The 17,852-nt window shown below is 37.2% G+C and overlaps 2 protein-coding genes and 1 pseudogene across 3 annotated transcripts; 2 read left to right on the top strand and 1 right to left on the bottom strand.

Annotated features, from left to right (window-relative positions):
• The first annotated feature begins 6,767 nt into the window (after positions 1-6,767).
• Positions 6,768-12,902, top strand: LOC110748779 (uncharacterized; annotated as a pseudogene). The gene is made up of 6 exons (XR_015834127.1): positions 6,768-7,025; positions 10,098-10,685; positions 10,818-10,889; positions 10,985-11,056; positions 11,442-11,801; positions 11,951-12,902. The product of XR_015834127.1 is annotated as an uncharacterized LOC110748779 (transcript).
• Positions 12,903-13,739: 837 nt separating this feature from the next.
• On the top strand, positions 13,740-14,780 carry LOC110745993 (putative LRR receptor-like serine/threonine-protein kinase At3g47570). Its single transcript, XM_021946188.2, has 2 exons — positions 13,740-13,960; positions 14,266-14,780. The coding sequence occupies exons 1-2, from the start codon at positions 13,756-13,758 to the stop codon at positions 14,667-14,669; spliced, it is 609 nt and encodes a 202-aa protein (XP_021801880.2). The 5' UTR covers positions 13,740-13,755; the 3' UTR covers positions 14,670-14,780.
• A 462-nt stretch (positions 14,781-15,242) lies between these two features.
• On the bottom strand, positions 15,243-15,959 carry LOC148296402 (uncharacterized). The gene has a single exon (XM_088248510.1). The coding sequence runs from the start codon at positions 15,957-15,959 to the stop codon at positions 15,243-15,245; it is 717 nt and encodes a 238-aa protein (XP_088104636.1).
• Between the last annotated feature and the right edge of the window lie 1,893 nt (positions 15,960-17,852).

Below are 17,852 nucleotides of genomic sequence, written 5' to 3'. Positions count from 1 at the left end.
AATCTCCATCAATTTCAAGAATTCTCTTCATTTTTCGACTGCAAGTAAGTCATTTATTTTTCTCTCTAATTCTTCGCAACTGTAATTTGAAGTTCCGTATTATTTTTTTTCAATTTTTAAAAAATATATTAGTTATCTTATTCGTTTATATGATATAGTAAAAATTTGACGTATATGCATCATACTTGCATCTTAGAAATATTAATTGTTTTATAGCTATGAATCGAAAAGATCCTGCGTGGAAGTATGCAAAAGAAATAAAGGGGGAAAAATACTTGAGATGCACATTTAGTACTTATATTTAATTATATTTAAAAGATTGTTATGGTTCAATAAGAATTAGTTGTACAATTTAATTGTATTGTATTATTCATAAATTTTTCTTACTAAAATAAATTAATGTTCAAAAGGCTTACGCCTCAATGCTTCAAGGCTTACGCCTCACGTAGCACTACTAAAAACGCCTCGCCTATACGCCTCGCCTTTGAAAACATTGGTGGAGACCATAATTGATTGGAACACTAGATCATGGAATCTGGACTCAATCCACCCATTAATTTTGAATGAGGAGGCTAATGCAATCCAGCGCATCCCCATTGGCATCACTTCAGAAGCAGACCGTTTGGTGTGGCCAAGCGAGAAAAACGGAAAGTACTCGGTAAGATCTGGCTATCACAACATTCACACTTCTCATCAGCGAACCTCCCTGAGAAGGCCATCTCCTTCTATCTTGATTGACTCAAAGGTTTGGAAGTTGATTTGGCATGCCGACGTCCCATCAAAGGTTCAACATTTTCTTTGGAAAGCTCTAAATGGTCACATTGCTGTCTCATCTGTCCTTCATAAGAAGAAATTGCGACCCTCCCCTCTATGTCCTATTTGCAATGTTGAGGAGGAATCAGTTGAGCATATGCTCCTTCTTTGTCCTTGGGTCGAGCCGATATGGTTTGGAGGCCTTTTAAACTATAGAATCAACAAGCATGGCATCTCCACTTTGCATCAGTGGTTGCGAGATTTTGTTACTGTGGGCCTCAACACCAAGGAGGAGAGAAACAGTGTTCTTGATCATATTGCACTCACGTGCTGGACTATATGGAAGACTAGGAACAGGACGTTCTTTGACAACTGCAACCCCCATCCCCAAAGGGCTCTCAAGTCCATCCCGGACCAAGTGAACGAGCGATTATTACTGAAGCATAAAATTGCTCATCCCACTTCGAGGAATAACTGTCAAACTCCACAAGCTAGGTGGATTGCTCCTCCCGCTTCTCTTGCCAAAATCAATGTCGACGCTACTTGGCATCAGGGCTCTTGCCGTGCAGGGGCTGGCATTATTATTCGCAACTCTGAGGGGAGTTTCAAGGGGGCAAAATCTGTCTCTTTCCATGCGGAGACTGCTTTGGATGCGGAGGCAATGGCTCTTTTGGAGGGATGCAAATTTGCAAGAGAACGAAATCTCACTAAGGTATGCTTTGAGTCTGACTCTTTGGAGCTAATTAAGTGTGTCAAAGGGAATATTGGCAGAGGAAGATGGAACCTTTATCCTGTCCTTACCCTCATCCGTGAGGAACAACGGGGTTTTGAGGAGTGTTCATGGTATTGGACTAATAGGATTGGCAATCAAGCGGCGGACAATCTTGCGTTGTTGGCACTATCGAGGAGGAGCACGGAAGTTTGGGTTGAGAGACCCCCCACCTCTCTTGTGCACATTCTATGTAAGGACGGCCTTCCCTGTCCTCATCTCTCCTAAGTGGGTTGCGACTGGTCTAGATATTGTTTTAGACGTCCTTGCATTTGGACTGTCTGTCAAGTTCTTTTCATCTTAATTAGTTTAGTTTGTGGCATGGTTTCTTTGTTCCATGCATATCTGTTTGCATGGGCTACTTTATTACTGATTGTACTGGTCTCCCTTTGGAGCTTTCGTCAGTAATGAAATCATCTTTCTTCGACCAAAAAAAATAATGAAATTCTCTATTTGATTTCGTTCAGCCACGTCAACTTAACAATCGACAAACAGGAGCCCTCTAATTGCCATTCCAATTTGCAAAACAAAACTGCATGACTGGTAATTGACAAACGACCTATATCATTCGATTCTTCTCCATTTAAGCTTCAAATTGCTCCTAGGTTTAATCCCTTCAAAATACTCACAAAACTAATTAAAACCAACAATTTAACTCAAAATCATAGCAATGCGACAAACAAAAGAGGTATAATAAATAGATAAAATATCAATATATCACTATTCTTCCACATTGAACCAATATTTATGTTAAACAATGCGGATACAGCATATCTTCAAATATTACTTATAAGACTTAGTACATTCCCTGTCAAACACCATGAATTAGAGCCCCCAAGAAAATAAAAAAAACATGTCAAGATATATCAAGGAGGAAAAAGATGATTACCCTAGACTCTTGTAGGATGGTCATGTAACCGATGTTGTAGAATCTGTGCAGGAAGGGAAAAATTAACAAAATTTCTCAATGGAAAGTGACCTTCTAAACAAGAGCGGAACTATGGATTTTTCAACGGGTGGGCTAGCTAAAGTTATTGACTTAAAATTTAATGATAATTTTTCTTGTACTTTATAGTTTTTCTAGAAATAAAATATATATTAAAGCATATAAACCACGTTAGTTCATTGCTCCATTGACTAATTTCCAATAAGCTTTAACATAAAATAAATACATATGAAATACACCCAAAAACACACATAGTATCAAAATAAAAATATGTTCAACAACATAATTGAAATTGTACATATTTAAGTTGTGCCCAATGATCCTTGGGAGAATTGAAATCTTTTGTTATTGTGTATGAATCGATATTGTCAGCAAATTCTTTTTCAGTGTAGACAATAATAGAAATTGCTATAAACGCATTCTTCATATGAACCGCACCGCGCCCACCCTTTGGACTACCTAATTGAAAAGGGTGTCATTAATATTGATGAAAATAAATTAAGAAAACAATCGGAAAAAATAGGAAAATGTAGAGAGTTAAAGTAGAGCAGACTTTGTTGGGAGAGGTCCCCGCTTTGCGCCCAACAGTACCTTGAGGGTTAGTCCCCGCAATCGCGCGGGGGATACCTTGGTTTTCACCAAAAAAAAAAAGTCATGAATGTTTACTAAGGATTATTTCTCAATTGAGCAAGCAAATTAATCTAAAATCACATTAAAATACATTTATCATATTTTAATTTTCAAAAAAGGCTACTGGGCTAGAGCCCATGGTAGCCTTTAACTTGGTTCTGCTAGTGCTTCTAAATAAGACTTCATGATTAGGGTGAATTGTAAGGCCACTAAGGACATTTTGTTCAAAGATGTTAAAAATTTAGCATCTAAACAAATCTTTCCTAGATGGCAAGGAATTCTTATTTGCTTTTGATTTTCAAATTGAATATATTAAGGGTGAGTCTAATTCATTGCTTGATTTTCTTACTCGTGAATTTTTGCAAGATTCATACCAAGAGGCCAGGAAGGAGGTCAATCCTTAGAGCATCACTGGGGGAGGAGGGGGGTGTTGTAAAGCCACCAGTGTATGCTAAATATACACACTTGGTCGCATGAATCACCATAAATGGACATGTGTAAATGGTTATAAAAATGCATCACAGTCGTGGAGATGCAAAATTAGATGCACATGTGCATCCTTTTTTACATACTTTGCAGGTGGGACTCATAGGAGAAAAAGGGAGAGAAAAGGTTGGAATCACTCTTCAGACGCCATATGTGGAGGGCCCCGTTTGACGTCAGCACACCAAGTGGTGCGTTGCAATCCCCAGTAGCTCTATGATGAATGACTGAGATGGATTGAAATTCAAAATGGAAGACCCAAATTTCATGCAATTTGCATTGCACTTTCAATGGTCTAAAATATTGGAAAAAATAAATTATAAATTTCTACATAGATATTTTTATGTTAATTTGTAGGTAAATCAAATGTTCTCCAAATTTAAATTTTTTTAGGTCCATTTATTTGGAAAAATAAAATAAATCTAACACACATAAAATTAATTTTAAAAAGTTAAAACACAAAAAAAAAAAAAAAAATCACAAACAAGTCGAATATACATATTTTCCCATTGGAGCAAAAAACGCATTTACACACCCCGAAGGTGTAAAGGGGATCTAAAAGTGGCTTTACACCCCTGAAAATACCCTCCAAATAAATGCGTTATCCACTTTAATACAAGCCATTGGATTAATCTAACGACACATATAATTAATAATTAAAAATAACAATAATAATTCAAAAGATTCTTTAACATCAACTTGTACTATCTGCACTCGAGTTCGAATCTCTATCCTTTTTTTTAAGGATTAACTACACTTTAGTCCCTGTAGGTTTAGTGTCAGTATCGAAATGGGCCCCAAGGATTCAATTCAATCAATTTCATACCCGACATTTCAAAGTATTACCAATTTACACCCGCCGTTACATTGACCGTTAAAGTCAGACGTTAAATGCTGACGTTGCAGTCGTGGGACCCACCTTATAACCAAACAGCAGTTAGACAGAGACCAATATAGGACAAATAATATTAAAAAATTCTTTATTTTTAAAGTTAATTAAAATCAATTATTTAAAACCAAAAAAAAACATAATTAAAAAACCCTTCAAACTCCCCACCCCTCAAACCTAAATCCAAACCCAGATCTTCACCACCCATCCTTCTTCCTCTTCCTTCTTCTCTCCACCCATCAAACCCTAAATCCAAACCCAGCATCTCCACCACCCATCCTTCTTCTTCCTCCTCCTTCTCTTCCAACATCCCCACCTTCGTTCCTCACCCACCACCCACCACCTCATTCTCCCTCAGTCCTCTCCTCCTAGCCCCAACCAATACCAGAGCCCTGGCCAATAGATCTGAGGAGGAGATCTGCGCGTCGTCGGAGACGTATGGCAGATTCGGCACCTGGGTTTTCGAGGTCGACAAAGACCCATCGCCCCTCCCGATCACCCGGAAATTTCTCAGCCCAGCGTCACCCCTCTTCTCCACGCAGCCCCACCCCAGCCCCATCCCCTTTCCCTCCTCCTCTGAAATATCTCCGCCCCTCTTAGTCTCTCTCTCTCTCTCTCTCTCTCTCTCTCTCTCTCTCTCTCTTACATCTGGTTCGATCCAGTTATGCGCCATAAGTATTTGACCTCAACAGCTGAGCTGGATGACAATGGCAGTACAAATGGAAATGAAGTTTCCCCATAAATGATGGCAAAATGCAAGCGAGCCTGTCTTAATCCAGTAAAACACTGAGCAACTTTTTTTTTTCCTTCTTTCTTTATTTATTTATTTGCATATGTTTTTGTTTAGCCGTTATAAAAGACAAAAGCCATTGATTCCTATTATTGCTTCCAGCCTTCACCAAATCAAAACTGCTGCTTTAACATTGGGAAATAAATTTTTTTTTATAAAGGAATTAAATTTGGGAAATGGGTTTTTTCTGGTCAAGAACATAATTAAAGAAACCGTGTGTAATCCATTGTTATCAAAACCTCTCTCTCTTTCTCTCTCTCTCTCTCTCTCTCTCTCTCTTAAACCCAGAAAAGGAAACTAAGAAAAAAACACATTTTTTTTTTCCAATATAAAGGTGCCCAAATCAATCAATTGCATCCCAACGCAGCTGTTGGTTTCAGAACAGCCTCCCCTGTTATCTCTCCGAAGCTCGAGATTCAAGAAGATGGTGCCTTTCTGATCTGCAAGTGCAAGCCCCATACACTCATTATCCAGTCTTATGATTAAAAGTCTAATATTCCTCGGAGATCTGATTAATATTATGATCATGAACAAGCAAAACTGAACCTTCGTGGAATTTTCTTCAGTTTTGTTTAATTAGCTGCTTAGATAATTAGCTGGTTTTGTTGCCGGTTTTTAATTATGTTTTATTTATTTATTTTGGTTTTAAATAATTAATTTTAATTAACTTTAAAAATAAAGAATTTTTAAATATTATTTGTCCTATATTGGTCTCTTTCTAACTGCTGTTTGGTTATGAGGTGGGTCTCACGATTGCCATGTCAGCATTTAACGTCTGACTTTGACGGTCAATGTAACGGCGGGTGTAAATTGGTAATACTTTGAAATGTCGGGTATGAAATTGATTGAATTGAATCCTTGGGGCCCATTTCGATACTGACACTAAACCTCTAGGGACTAAAGTGTAGTTAATCCTTTTTTTTAATGCTAATACTGAATATCTTGATGAAAGGAAATTATTTATATGGTTCATGATGTTATATGAATTTCGTAGGATCCTGAAATGTGCTACTGTGTCTGTGAGGATTTGGATGTGATGATGGGATCCTTAAAATAAAGATCATTTTAATTTAGTCATGCTAGGAAGATTATATATATCTCTACTAAGATACTATGATAATTTGACCCTAGAAAAATCGATCTAGAAGTAAAAGTCCCTTTTCATTCAACTAGAACCCGTTGGCAATCCACCTTGAAATCTAATCCTGATTTATCTCAAAAGCTGAAAGCTGTGAGGTGGTTTCTCTTCATCAAAAGAAGACTTGAAATTTGGGAAAAAACAAAAAGAAGACTTACAAAAAGAAAGTCCTCCACTCTTGACTTAGTGGTGAAAGCATTGACTATAGCGTTATAACAATGCCAGATGGACGAAGATCTGTTCGCCAACGAAGACAATATTGTCATGTAATCTTTCTGCCCATCAAATCATTGTGGTGGGACTAGAAGTTTTGCAGCCATCTTCATGGACTCTGGTCTTATATTTTGGAGAAAACCTGTTCACAGCGATGCCACTGTCAGCTTCCAACACCACTGGCATCTTTATTTTTGTTTTGCATGTAGACTCCTAATAGTTTTAGCCTTGTGGTTTTGTGTGGTGAATTTCCTTTAAATTCAGAGCCTTGGCTCATCCCATTGCATTTACCGCTTGTTATAGAATTCAAGAGTGCCTTTTGTTTTCCACTTGAGAGGGAGCTCTTAGGCTTAAGTTTCTCTCCCAAGTTTGCGCGTTGCTTTCTGGGTTGTTATTTATAACTCTGAAGGTTATGTAAGTATTTCTCTTTCATTTATTCGCTTCCTTTGTTTTACTTAACATTACCTTATATATATATACTTGCTTGATTACCTAATCTAGGTCATTATCACTTGAATTAGGGCTACTTTGGTATTGATGTGCTTTTAAAAAGAAGTTGCTTATGTTTTGTTACGAGAATAATCAAATGTGAAATAAAGCAGTTAAGCATTGGATAAATTGTATTTAGAAAAGTGTGGTAAGTAGTCATACTGTTTGGTAAATTTGTATTAGAAGTATTTTTAGTGTGTATAATGACCACAAAGGACAAAATGTTGAAAATGTTCATATTTCTTTTTTTGGGAAAAAGAAAACCAACTACAGTACATGTACTTATCTTTAAAGCACCTCATTAGCTGCTTTCCCTTATAGCTTTCTCTCACAGCAATTTTTAATAATAAGTGATTTTCTCACAGTTTATCAAACGGGCTGGACTTCCCAAAATTTTTTAAAAATCACTTATCACCCCAAATAAGTAATGCCAAACGGGCACTTAGCACAAAAAGATACAAAACAAATTCTAAAATAATTATTGTAACATTATTATTGTTATTCCACAAATTCTAAATAATTATTGTAACAAAATTATGATTATTCCATGTAGTTGGAGCTTTTGATGAACTTCCTAATAATTCCATTTTCAAATAATCCAAACAATCCAATATTCTTATCACTAAAATAAGAGTAGTATATGCTTATCACTAAATCCTAGCCATTTCACACCTAAAACTAATCTCCAGTAAGTGGGCTAAATGTGTCATGTCACTAGGCCAAACTAAGTCAGCAGACCAAAGAGGCCAAACGATGAGCCAAACTTAGCTTGATTCTTGGGTGGGCTATATCTTTTTCATTTTTTTTTTTCGAAAACTTGCAACGACTCCTTGCTTCATTGTTTCTTTCAGGATGCTGACGTTAGCTAGCCTTTTATTTATTTATTTTTAAAAAAAATCTTAAATATTGGGTTTTTTTAATTATCATTAAAAAATTCCAAAAAATTTCAATTTTTTTTTCCTATAAATACCAACCTCATTTCTACATAATTTCCCACATTCTTTTCATCCTTCTATCTAATTTTCCACATTCTTTTCATCTTTTTAAGTTTTTAGTATATTTTTTTAAAATTAATGTTTTTGTTGCTGTTTTTAAATTAATTTTTTGGTCATGGTTTTTCAATTGTTATTTATTTGTTAATTAAATTAACCAATAATATAGTTAAAGAATATACTAAAAACAAATAAAATATAGAAAGGGTTATGATTTTGCCCTCCACTATTGGAGACGGTAAAAATATAGCCCTACATTATTCCTTAAAAAACTATAAATAATGAGCTATATTTTATGGGTGGGCTATGTTTAGCCTTCCATTGTTGGAGATGGCTTGAAGATTTCATTAAAGGCTCCTCATGCTTCTCAAGGAAGCAGATTTTGGAAGGAAGCATCCTTCCACCTGCTTATTAAATCTGCCGCCACTGTTAGCGGTTCTTGAGGGAGAGAATGTAAAGAGAGAATCTTTACTATAATTTGGTTTATGACTATTGTGGCAATAAGTGACCCTCTATCAAGTTCCAGTAACTAACCCATAATTACATTTTCTGTGATAAGAGTTATTTACACTAACACTTTTGAGGTTTTCAAAAAATCCCCTGAGATTTTAAATTGTTATCACAAAACTACTTTTCGTTGATTTTCCATCCAAAGATTGATGATTTTATATAAAAACTTTCTCCAAATGACAAAGTTAGCCTTTGAAATTATATTGTACTTACATTTAGTGAGATTAATTTTCTCGTTTGCATAAGTTTTTTTTATATATATGAAGCCATCAATATTTTGATGTAAAATCAACGTAAAGGGGTTTTGCAAATACAATTTAAAACCTCAGGAGGTGTTCGTGTAATTTCTGAGACCTTAGAGAGTTCGGTGAAAACAACGAAAACCTCATGGGATGTTAGTGTAATAAACTCATGTGATAATGGGTACAATGTCTACCATTATCCTTAATCTTTGGACCACTTACCTCAATTTAAGCGTGCGTGGAAGCTGTCTAGCCCAGTAGAAAAAGGCATTGACTTGCAAACCAGAGATCTCTAGTTCGAACTCCAATGACATCTTTTTATTTTATTTTTTATTTTATAGTACAAGCAAGAGTCTAACAAGAGGGGAGAAGGATTTCAAACACACATATACACACAAATGATGTCATGGGAGTTTGAACTTGAGACTGCTTGTCTGCAAGTTAAAGCCCTTTTTCTACTAGGCTAGACCTCCCATGTAATGTTGGAAAGTTGTAGTTCTGATATGTGCACGAATGCTACTATTTCCACCATTTGTCTTTATTTTCCCATTCACCATGTAAATTTGAAAAAACACAATCCTATCATTCCATCCAGCATTATTCATAAAATACCCTTTAATTATTAATTCAAGCAAATTTTCTTTGCTAATCATTAGTAATTGAGATACATAGATGATCAATTTGTGATTGACGAACTAGATAAATATTTTGGGTCCATAAACCTATTTTTTGAATCACCATATATTTTTCTTTTTATTTGTTTCACCAATAATATTAAAGTCGCCACCAACTTTCCTAGATTTTAGTCCCCAGTTCATATGGAATATTTTTAGTGGTTAGAAATGAACCAGGGTCAAAGTGGCCATTTGCTTTTCCAGATTTTTAGAATTCTTTCTCGACCTGATCTAATATGATATTGTACATTATTCAACTGATGATCTGAGTGATTTGAACTCAGATCTTGACAAGTTTTTCTTTGCATAATAAATTAATTAATTGAGATTTTTCCTAAGTCGTTAGAAGTCATTTATAAACGGGTAAATATAGCTTTAAAATTTTGAAGATAAAATGAGTGGTGAAATAAGACAAATGTGAAAATAGCAACACTCATATGCATTTGACTAATGTCTTAATTGTAGGGCCTACACATTAAGGATTTCCTGGCAGCATTGAAAAATGAAACCGGCAATTGAGGGTTTTTTTTCATCAACTTGGATCCGTCTTAAACTCACTTCTCTCTTCCTGGTTTGCAGTCTCAACAATTGACAATATGAAGAGACCTGGGTTCCTCTTGTCGAGAACATTGTTGCTGGTATACTCTGTTATATATATGGTCAACTTAACCGTAGCACTAGCAACAAAAACCAACATCACCACAGACCAATCTGCTCTTATTGCTCTTAAGGCTCATATCACTAGTGACCCTCAAAACATCTTGACTACCAACTGGTCTGCCACTAAAACCTCCAATATTTGAAACTGGGTTGGCGTTACTTGTGGTGTACACCACCTTAGAGTCACAGCCTTGAATCTCTCCTTCATGGGTCTCACAGGCATCATTCCTCCCCACCTAGCCAACCTCTCATTTCTTGTTAGCCTGACCCTCCGAAATAATAGTTTCCATGGCAACTTGCCCCAGGAATTGGCTGCTTTGCGCCGATTGAAGTTGATTAGCTTTGGATTCAACAATTTTACGGGAATCATTCCAGCATGGTTTGGGTACTTATCCAAACTTCAAGCCCTTGGTTTGTACGGTAATCAGTTTTCAGGTTCCATACCCAATGCTATCTACAACTTATCTGCACTGCAATTACTTGATCTTAGCAACAACCAGCTATCAGGTACCTAACATACATGCCAATTACCAACAAGCTATCTGGTGGAAAGTCTTATGTACCCACATACAAGATAGCTGATATCTGCTAGTGTTTTTCCCCCTTATTCATTCTCTGTGACACATCCACATTTAACAGGTAGCATACCAAGAGAAATCGGGAAGTTAACAAAGTTGAAGGGGATATACCTTGCCTATAACAATTTTGAGGGTATGATTCGATTAGCTTAATTTGATCCAGTGATTATATATCTTACTCTTCTAGTTCCTTTTTTTTTTAATCTTCGCCATGCACCTATTTGACAGGTAAAATACCGAGAGAAATAGGGAACTTAACAATGCTGGTGGAGATATACCTGGACAACAACAATTTCAAAGGTACATAATATTGAGGGATCCCTCAAGGGACACCTTGTGGGGTACAAAACGAATTTTATTTCAATGTTCTGAACCGTTTATTTTTTAAGTTTCATTCATAGATCATCCTTGCAAAAATATTAGACAAATTAAAAACCATTAACACATCAATTTTGACTAACAAAATAGACAACCATGGAGCTTCAAGAAAATACTAAAATGACAACAGTTAGTTGAGTGGTCAAATGATTTCATATTCAAGTGATTTTTTAAAGAGATGATCTTTGAAATAATATTTAAAAGATAGGCGGTTCAGATCATTGAACTACATTACGGAGTTGGCTATATATATAGTTTAGGATGGCTGATGATTGATGAGTTTAATGTACATGGTTGATTTTTGCAGAAATTCCAAACGAGATGGGCAGTTTAGATAAGTTGGAGAACTTGTTCGTGCAGTTTAATACCCTAAAAGGGACTATTCCTGTATCTCTATTCAATATGTCTTCTTTGACTAGTTTGGCTCTACATCTAAACAATTTGAATGGTAGCATTCCAGACAATGTATGTCAGCATCTTCCTCGTATTCAACTTCTTGATTTGAGTGACAACAAATTTAGTGGTCCACTTCCCTCCAAATTATGGCAATGCCGAGAGATGCAAGTATTAGCGTTGAGCACTAACAAATTCAGTGGAAGCATACCCAAAAATATTGGGAACTTAACCCAAATCACACAGCTTCATCTTGAGCTCAACAACTTGACAGGTACATGTATTATCATGTCAGCTTTTTTTTTGTTTCTTTTGTTTCTTTTGAGACATTTAGAAACAATTTTGTTCCTTCTTTTAAATTCTGTTATCTTATTATGTGATTCTTATGATGATTTATCATGCAATGATGCTGAATTGTGGCAGGTACTATACCACCAGAGATTGGCGGTCTTCAAAGTTTAGAGGTTTTTGTAGTCTATGGTAACAATCTAAATGGCCTGATCCCATCCACAATCTTTAATATGTCCATGATAAGAACAATATCGCTTGGTCTGAATCAGCTATCAGGTAGCCTCCCAGCAAACATAGGCGTCGGGGTTCCCAACTTAGAAAAGTTTGTTTTACCAGAAAATCAAGTCAGTGGAGTAATCCCCAACCTCTCCAATGCCTCTAAGCTCACCCATCTAGACATGGGTAGAAACTCATTTACTGGGTATATTCCTAGCACACTATGTGCATTAACAAACCTTCAATTCCTTGGCTTAGAGATGAATACTTTGACGATTGATATTTCTACTCCGGAAGCAAACATTCTCTCTTGCTTGGCTAATCTTAGAAATTTGGCGGCACTGTACTTGACAGATAATCCGTTAAATGTCACGGTTCCTGTTTTCTTTGAGAATCTGTCTACATCACTGCAAGATCTTCGTTTAGGCCTTTGCAACTTGAGGGGTGAAATTCCCAGTGAAATTAGCAACTTGAGCGGCTTGGCAGCCTTGGACCTGAGTTACAATCAATTGAGTGGACCAATTCCAGCTTCACTGGGAAGACTACGTAATCTGCAAGGTTTGTATTTGAATGATAACAAGTTGCAAGGATATATCCCATACGAACTTTGTCAACTCGAAAACCTCGTCGACTTAGTTTTGGGTGTCAATCAACTATTTGGTTCTATACCTCCATGTTTGGGTAATCTAGCCACATCTCTAAGAAGACTATCATTAGAGTCAAATTTGTTAAATTCCACAATACCATCAACCTTGTGGGAAGTAGCATTTATATTACACCTAAACCTGTCATCCAATTCTCTTACTGGATCTCTATCAGATGATACTGGAAAACTAAAAGTTGTGACAGATATGGATTTATCAAATAACCATTTATCAGGTCGTATACCAAGCAACATCGTGGGTTTGAAAGATTTGGTTAATCTCTCGTTGGCAAATAATAATTTCCAAGGCCCTATTCCTAGTTCATTTGGCGACTTAGTGAGCCTGGAAATCTTGGACTTATCCAAAAACAATCTTTCTGGAGTGATTCCAAAGTCTCTAGAAGGACTCTTACACCTCAAGTACCTGAATTTGTCTTCCAACAGACTCCAAGGAGAAGTTCCAACAGGTGGACCTTTCGAAAACTTCTCTGCTCAATCATTTCTCTCGAATGATGCACTGTGTGGCGCACCCCGACTGAATATTTCACCATGCAAAAGCAGTACAAAACATAAACCCCATTCCAGGAAAGCTGGTTCGTTCATCTTGAAATATATTATTCCAGGGATCCTATCAGCAATACTCCTAGCGGTCTCCATATCAATGTTGCTACTACACAAGAAAAGGAGCGTGCAAGTTGTAATAGAGACTACCTTGTCACCTCAACTTCTTTGGAGAAGAGTTTCACACCTTGAACTTCTTAGGGCGACAAACGGATTTAATGAAAGAAACTTACTTGGAAGTGGGGGTTTTGGCTCAGTGTATAAAGGGACACTTTCAGATGGGATAGATGTTGCAGTAAAGGTTTTCAAGTTACAGCTAGAAGGGGGTTTCAAGAGTTTTGATAGGGAATGTGAAATGCTAAGCAAGATTCGGCATCGAAATCTTATAAAAGTCATCAGCTGTTGCAGTCAAACTGATTTCAAAGCCCTGGTACTGAACTACATGCCTAATGGGAGCCTTGAGAAGTGGTTGTATACTGAAAACTCTTCTTTGAGTATCTTACAGAGGATAAATATAATGGTAGATGTTTCATTGGCATTGGAATACCTACACCATGGTTATTCAATACCTATCGTACATTGCGATATGAAGCCCAGTAATATACTACTAGATGATGATATGGTTGCACACGTTGCTGATTTTGGAATCGCAAAACTCTTGGGTGGAGGAGATTCTATGACCCAAACCATGACCTTAGCCACAGTTGGGTATATGGCTCCAGGTGATGTACTTGCTAGTTTAATATTTTTCAATTTTATAATGTTGTCCTTGATTATGAAGAACTTATTATAATTTTCTTTTCATCATACAAATGAATATAATATGCCCACGAGATCTAGCCTAGTGGAAAATGACATTGACTTGCAGACTAGAGATCTCAGGTTTGAACTCCCATAGCATCATAGTTGTGTGTGTGAGAGAGGAATCCACCTTCCCTGTAGTTTAGACTATCACTTGTATAAAAAATATATATAAAATATATTTCACACACACATAAGTATAATTCAAATATAATTCGTATTGCAGAGTATGGAATGGAAGGAATAGTTTCAACAAGAGGGGATGTTTACAGTTTTGGAATTGTAGTGATGGAAACATTCACAAGAAGGAAGCCAACAGATGAGATGTTTGTTGGAGAGATGAATATCAAGCAATGGATTACAAAATCACTATTACCAGATGCAATAAAAGATGGAGTTGTGGATGGTAATTTACTTGGGACAGAGCAGGAAGATGATGATTTTGTGAGCAAGAGGGATTGTTTATCATCCATTATGAGATTAGCTCTCGCTTGCTGTGCAGAATCACCAGAAGAGAGGATAAATATGAAAGAAGCTGTAGCCACACTCAAGAAAATCAGGACAAAGTTTCTGAAGGACATTGCAGGAGGTGTTCTGTTAAACCATCCTCTTGTTCAGCACTTCAATTAATGAATTCTATGACATATATATTTCATGCACTTTGACTTTTAATTTCTGTCTTTAATTGATGGACCAAGTCATGCTTTTTGTTTTGATGTTTAACTGATTGTATGCTGGAGACTAGACTAATTGTACTACAATTTCAATATGGTCAAATGATATCATATTCAAATGATTTTTTTGTAGAGATTATCTTTGAATGAGTATCTACAAAATAGACGGTTTAGATTAGTGAAATACAATACAGAGTGAACCCTACAAGGGTGTCTCTCAAATAAGTTTAATTATTTGAGGAATCCCTCAACTGAAGCTCCATGTGTTTATATATATATATATACACACACAAGTAAACTCAATTCTATGCAAAATAAACAAAATTATAAAAAAAATCACTCAAACTTGACTTTTCATTAAAAGGGCAGAGCCCACGAAAAACGAAAAACATATGAAAGTTCCAAAACAGAACTAGGACTAACAAGCGACAAACATTAGCTAACACAGCAAACTGCAAAGAAACCAAACAAAGACGTCGCCCAACATTAAAGACACCAAACACCCTCCTTGCAGACTGCAGCAACTCCGCTAGGGATGGGGACAAGGAAGGCCATCCTTGTTCAAAACATGCACCAGTGAGGATGGAGGCTGAAAGACCCAAGTCACAAGGCTCATCCTCGGACACACAATTTTCACAATATGAACTGCAACTTTATTAGCACTTCTTGGACACCAAGACCAACTAGCATCAATGAAATTTGGATGGCCAAGTTGATTCCGAATCCTGCAAAAGAAAGGGTACAACTCCCACCAACCACACGATATATCACCTTCTAATCCCCGGGTCACCTCTCTACAATCCTTCTCATAATGAACATTTTGGAACTGATGTTCAATAGCAAAGGAGCACGCCTTGCAAGGACACGCTTTAGCCACATGGAACGACCCCAAGTGGTCCTGGGCAACCAAACCAATGCCTCCACATTTTGAACTAGCAGACCAAGCTGCATCCATATTAATTTTAACCTTAGGGGCCGTTGGGGGAGACCAAGTTCGATTCACCTGGTTTGTTGAGATAGAACGGAGTCTAGCATCCAAAGAAGCAGGTTTTGCTGCCATGAACTCAGAGACAGCATTGGAAGTTGCGTAGATGACTTCCATTGGGGATGTCAGTGTCACTCGACCTTCAATGACTGCCTTGCAGCGAGTTTTCCATATGTTCCAGCAAATAAAGGCAACATGGGAAGCGATTCTTGTTTGCTCTATCTTACTGAGCCGGGTTCGAAAATAATTCTCTGGAACCATCCGCTTAAAGTTGTGATGTCCCTACAAATATGGATGTTCAGGCTGCATCCAAACCAGATAGGAGCTAAGATTCTCTGTCCTGATTTTTTCTTGGGTTTGTTTCTCTCTGGCTTCCACAGCAGCGGGCCCAAACTATGAAGGGACCCAAGGGTGTTGGTCACAAGAAGAGATCACCCGGCGACATTGTTTCTTGGAGCACCCTCGTTGTCATCATGAACTGCGCCCTCTTCCCCGGCTTCACCTTCTCCACTTTCCGCTTTCTCTTTGGGGAAAGATAGTGCACTGCGGGTCCTCCGATGAGCTTGTCAACTTTTGGGAGTGTGAGAAGAAGTTGTCGCACAGTGGGTTCCTCAAGGGGCACAAGCTGGCGGTTTGTGTTTGGCAGCTGCCGGGAACTAGGTGTCTATGCTGAAGATTTATGGGTTTCTTATTAAAATCTATGCTGAATGGGCAAAATAGGTATTTCAGACTTTCAATAAACTAAGAAATTGGGCAGCTGTCCTATTTTGGACAGCTAAGGGTGCATAATATGTTACATGGAAGCCAACGTGTAAAAAGAGGGAAAAGGGGGAGCGGGAGAAGAGCATTATTGGAGGTCATATGCAACATGTACTTTGGGCCATTCTCCATTTTGGTCCCCATAATTTCAATTCAATTCAGTCGTATCCCTGTAGTTAATTGTGGCTTGCAACTAAGTCCAATTTGGATATGAGACTGTTAATATTGATGGAAATCTCGATTTGGCTTTACAGAACACTTAATATACTCAATACACAAAAAGAAAGGAAGGCCATTAAAATTCTTCGGCAAAGAAGTCCAAGAAGAAGCTAAAAGCTTTAATCCCAGCCCAGAGTAACTTCAGTTCTTCCTTGTTTCCCTAAATAACCACTGTAGTCCATCCAAATCTAACACACAACGTAATAGCCAAAACAGCCCACCTCCAAGAGTAACCAGCTTTTTCCGGCTCCTAACAAATAGCCCTTTGTCTACAACAAAAAGTAGCTCCTAGGACACACCCGCTTGAATCCAAATTCCAAACACCTAGTAACATTAACAATGTTATGAATAAACATCCTACATAAGTAAAAAAAACATCATTATGAAATAGAGTACAATTTCTAACCGGACTACAGCTTCATTGCCATGGAAAGCTGCGGCATGTGCAAGTTGATACCTTTTTTTTTGACCCACTGCTTCTTTATCAAATATGGCATCTTATAAAACAACTGATGATGCTCCCTGAGCAATATATTCCCCAACAGAATCTGTATCAATTAGAAGAACAAAGTATCGACATAAGTAACATGGTCTGATGCTCAAAGCCAATAAATCATATCTTTCTTCAAGAACATCATGAACTAGATCAGATAAATAGGAGTAAACTTTCAGTACTGGAAATGAAATTAGCTAAATATAACTACAAAGGTTTTCTATATGGTTTAAGTTTTAACTAATGTAGACCCAGAAAACAGTTATCACGATGCAAGCCCAAGACCTTTTCCTTCATGCAACCCTTAGCAATATCTGCTTATCACATAGAAGAGAAGAGCAACCCACCGGGCCGATGGAACTACCCAACTTACATTGATCAGCTAGCACCTTATGCTTTTCAGCCCCTCTAGCACCGTATGTATTTCTCACTTTTCATAAACTAAATATCTTCCCAATACTAACACAAAGTGATGGGGTAGACTGGAGTTTTAAAGGGAACAGGAGAGTCAATTACCAACCTAATGTTACGCCTTGACAAACAACCATTGAGATATGGGGAAAAGGCTTCTTGATAGCTGATATATATTGTGCGCCACCTAATGCAGAAAAAGGATAAACTAACCAATAAACAACTTTAGAACCCACCAGTCATGCCTGGAATGGAACAAACATGCATAAGAA

This window comes from Prunus avium, chromosome 2 (genome assembly GCF_965620075.1).
Source record: "Prunus avium chromosome 2, drPruAviu1.hap1.1, whole genome shotgun sequence".
NCBI lineage: Eukaryota > Viridiplantae > Streptophyta > Magnoliopsida > Rosales > Rosaceae > Prunus > Prunus avium.
The sequence above is the reverse complement of the archived record's forward strand: the minus strand, read 5'-3'. Positions and strand labels throughout refer to the sequence as shown.

Excerpts from the sequence above, each read along its gene's own strand:
- LOC148296402 (XM_088248510.1), bottom strand. The coding sequence starts at position 15,959 with ATGGTTCCAGAGAATTATTTTCGAACCCGGCTCAGTAAGATAGAGCAA.
- LOC110745993 (XM_021946188.2), top strand. The coding sequence starts at position 13,756 with ATGGTAGATGTTTCATTGGCATTGGAATACCTACACCATGGTTATTCA. Across the intron at positions 13,961-14,265 it reads AGTTGGGTATATGGCTCCAG|AGTATGGAATGGAAGGAATA; the intron begins GTGATGTACTTG and ends TTCGTATTGCAG.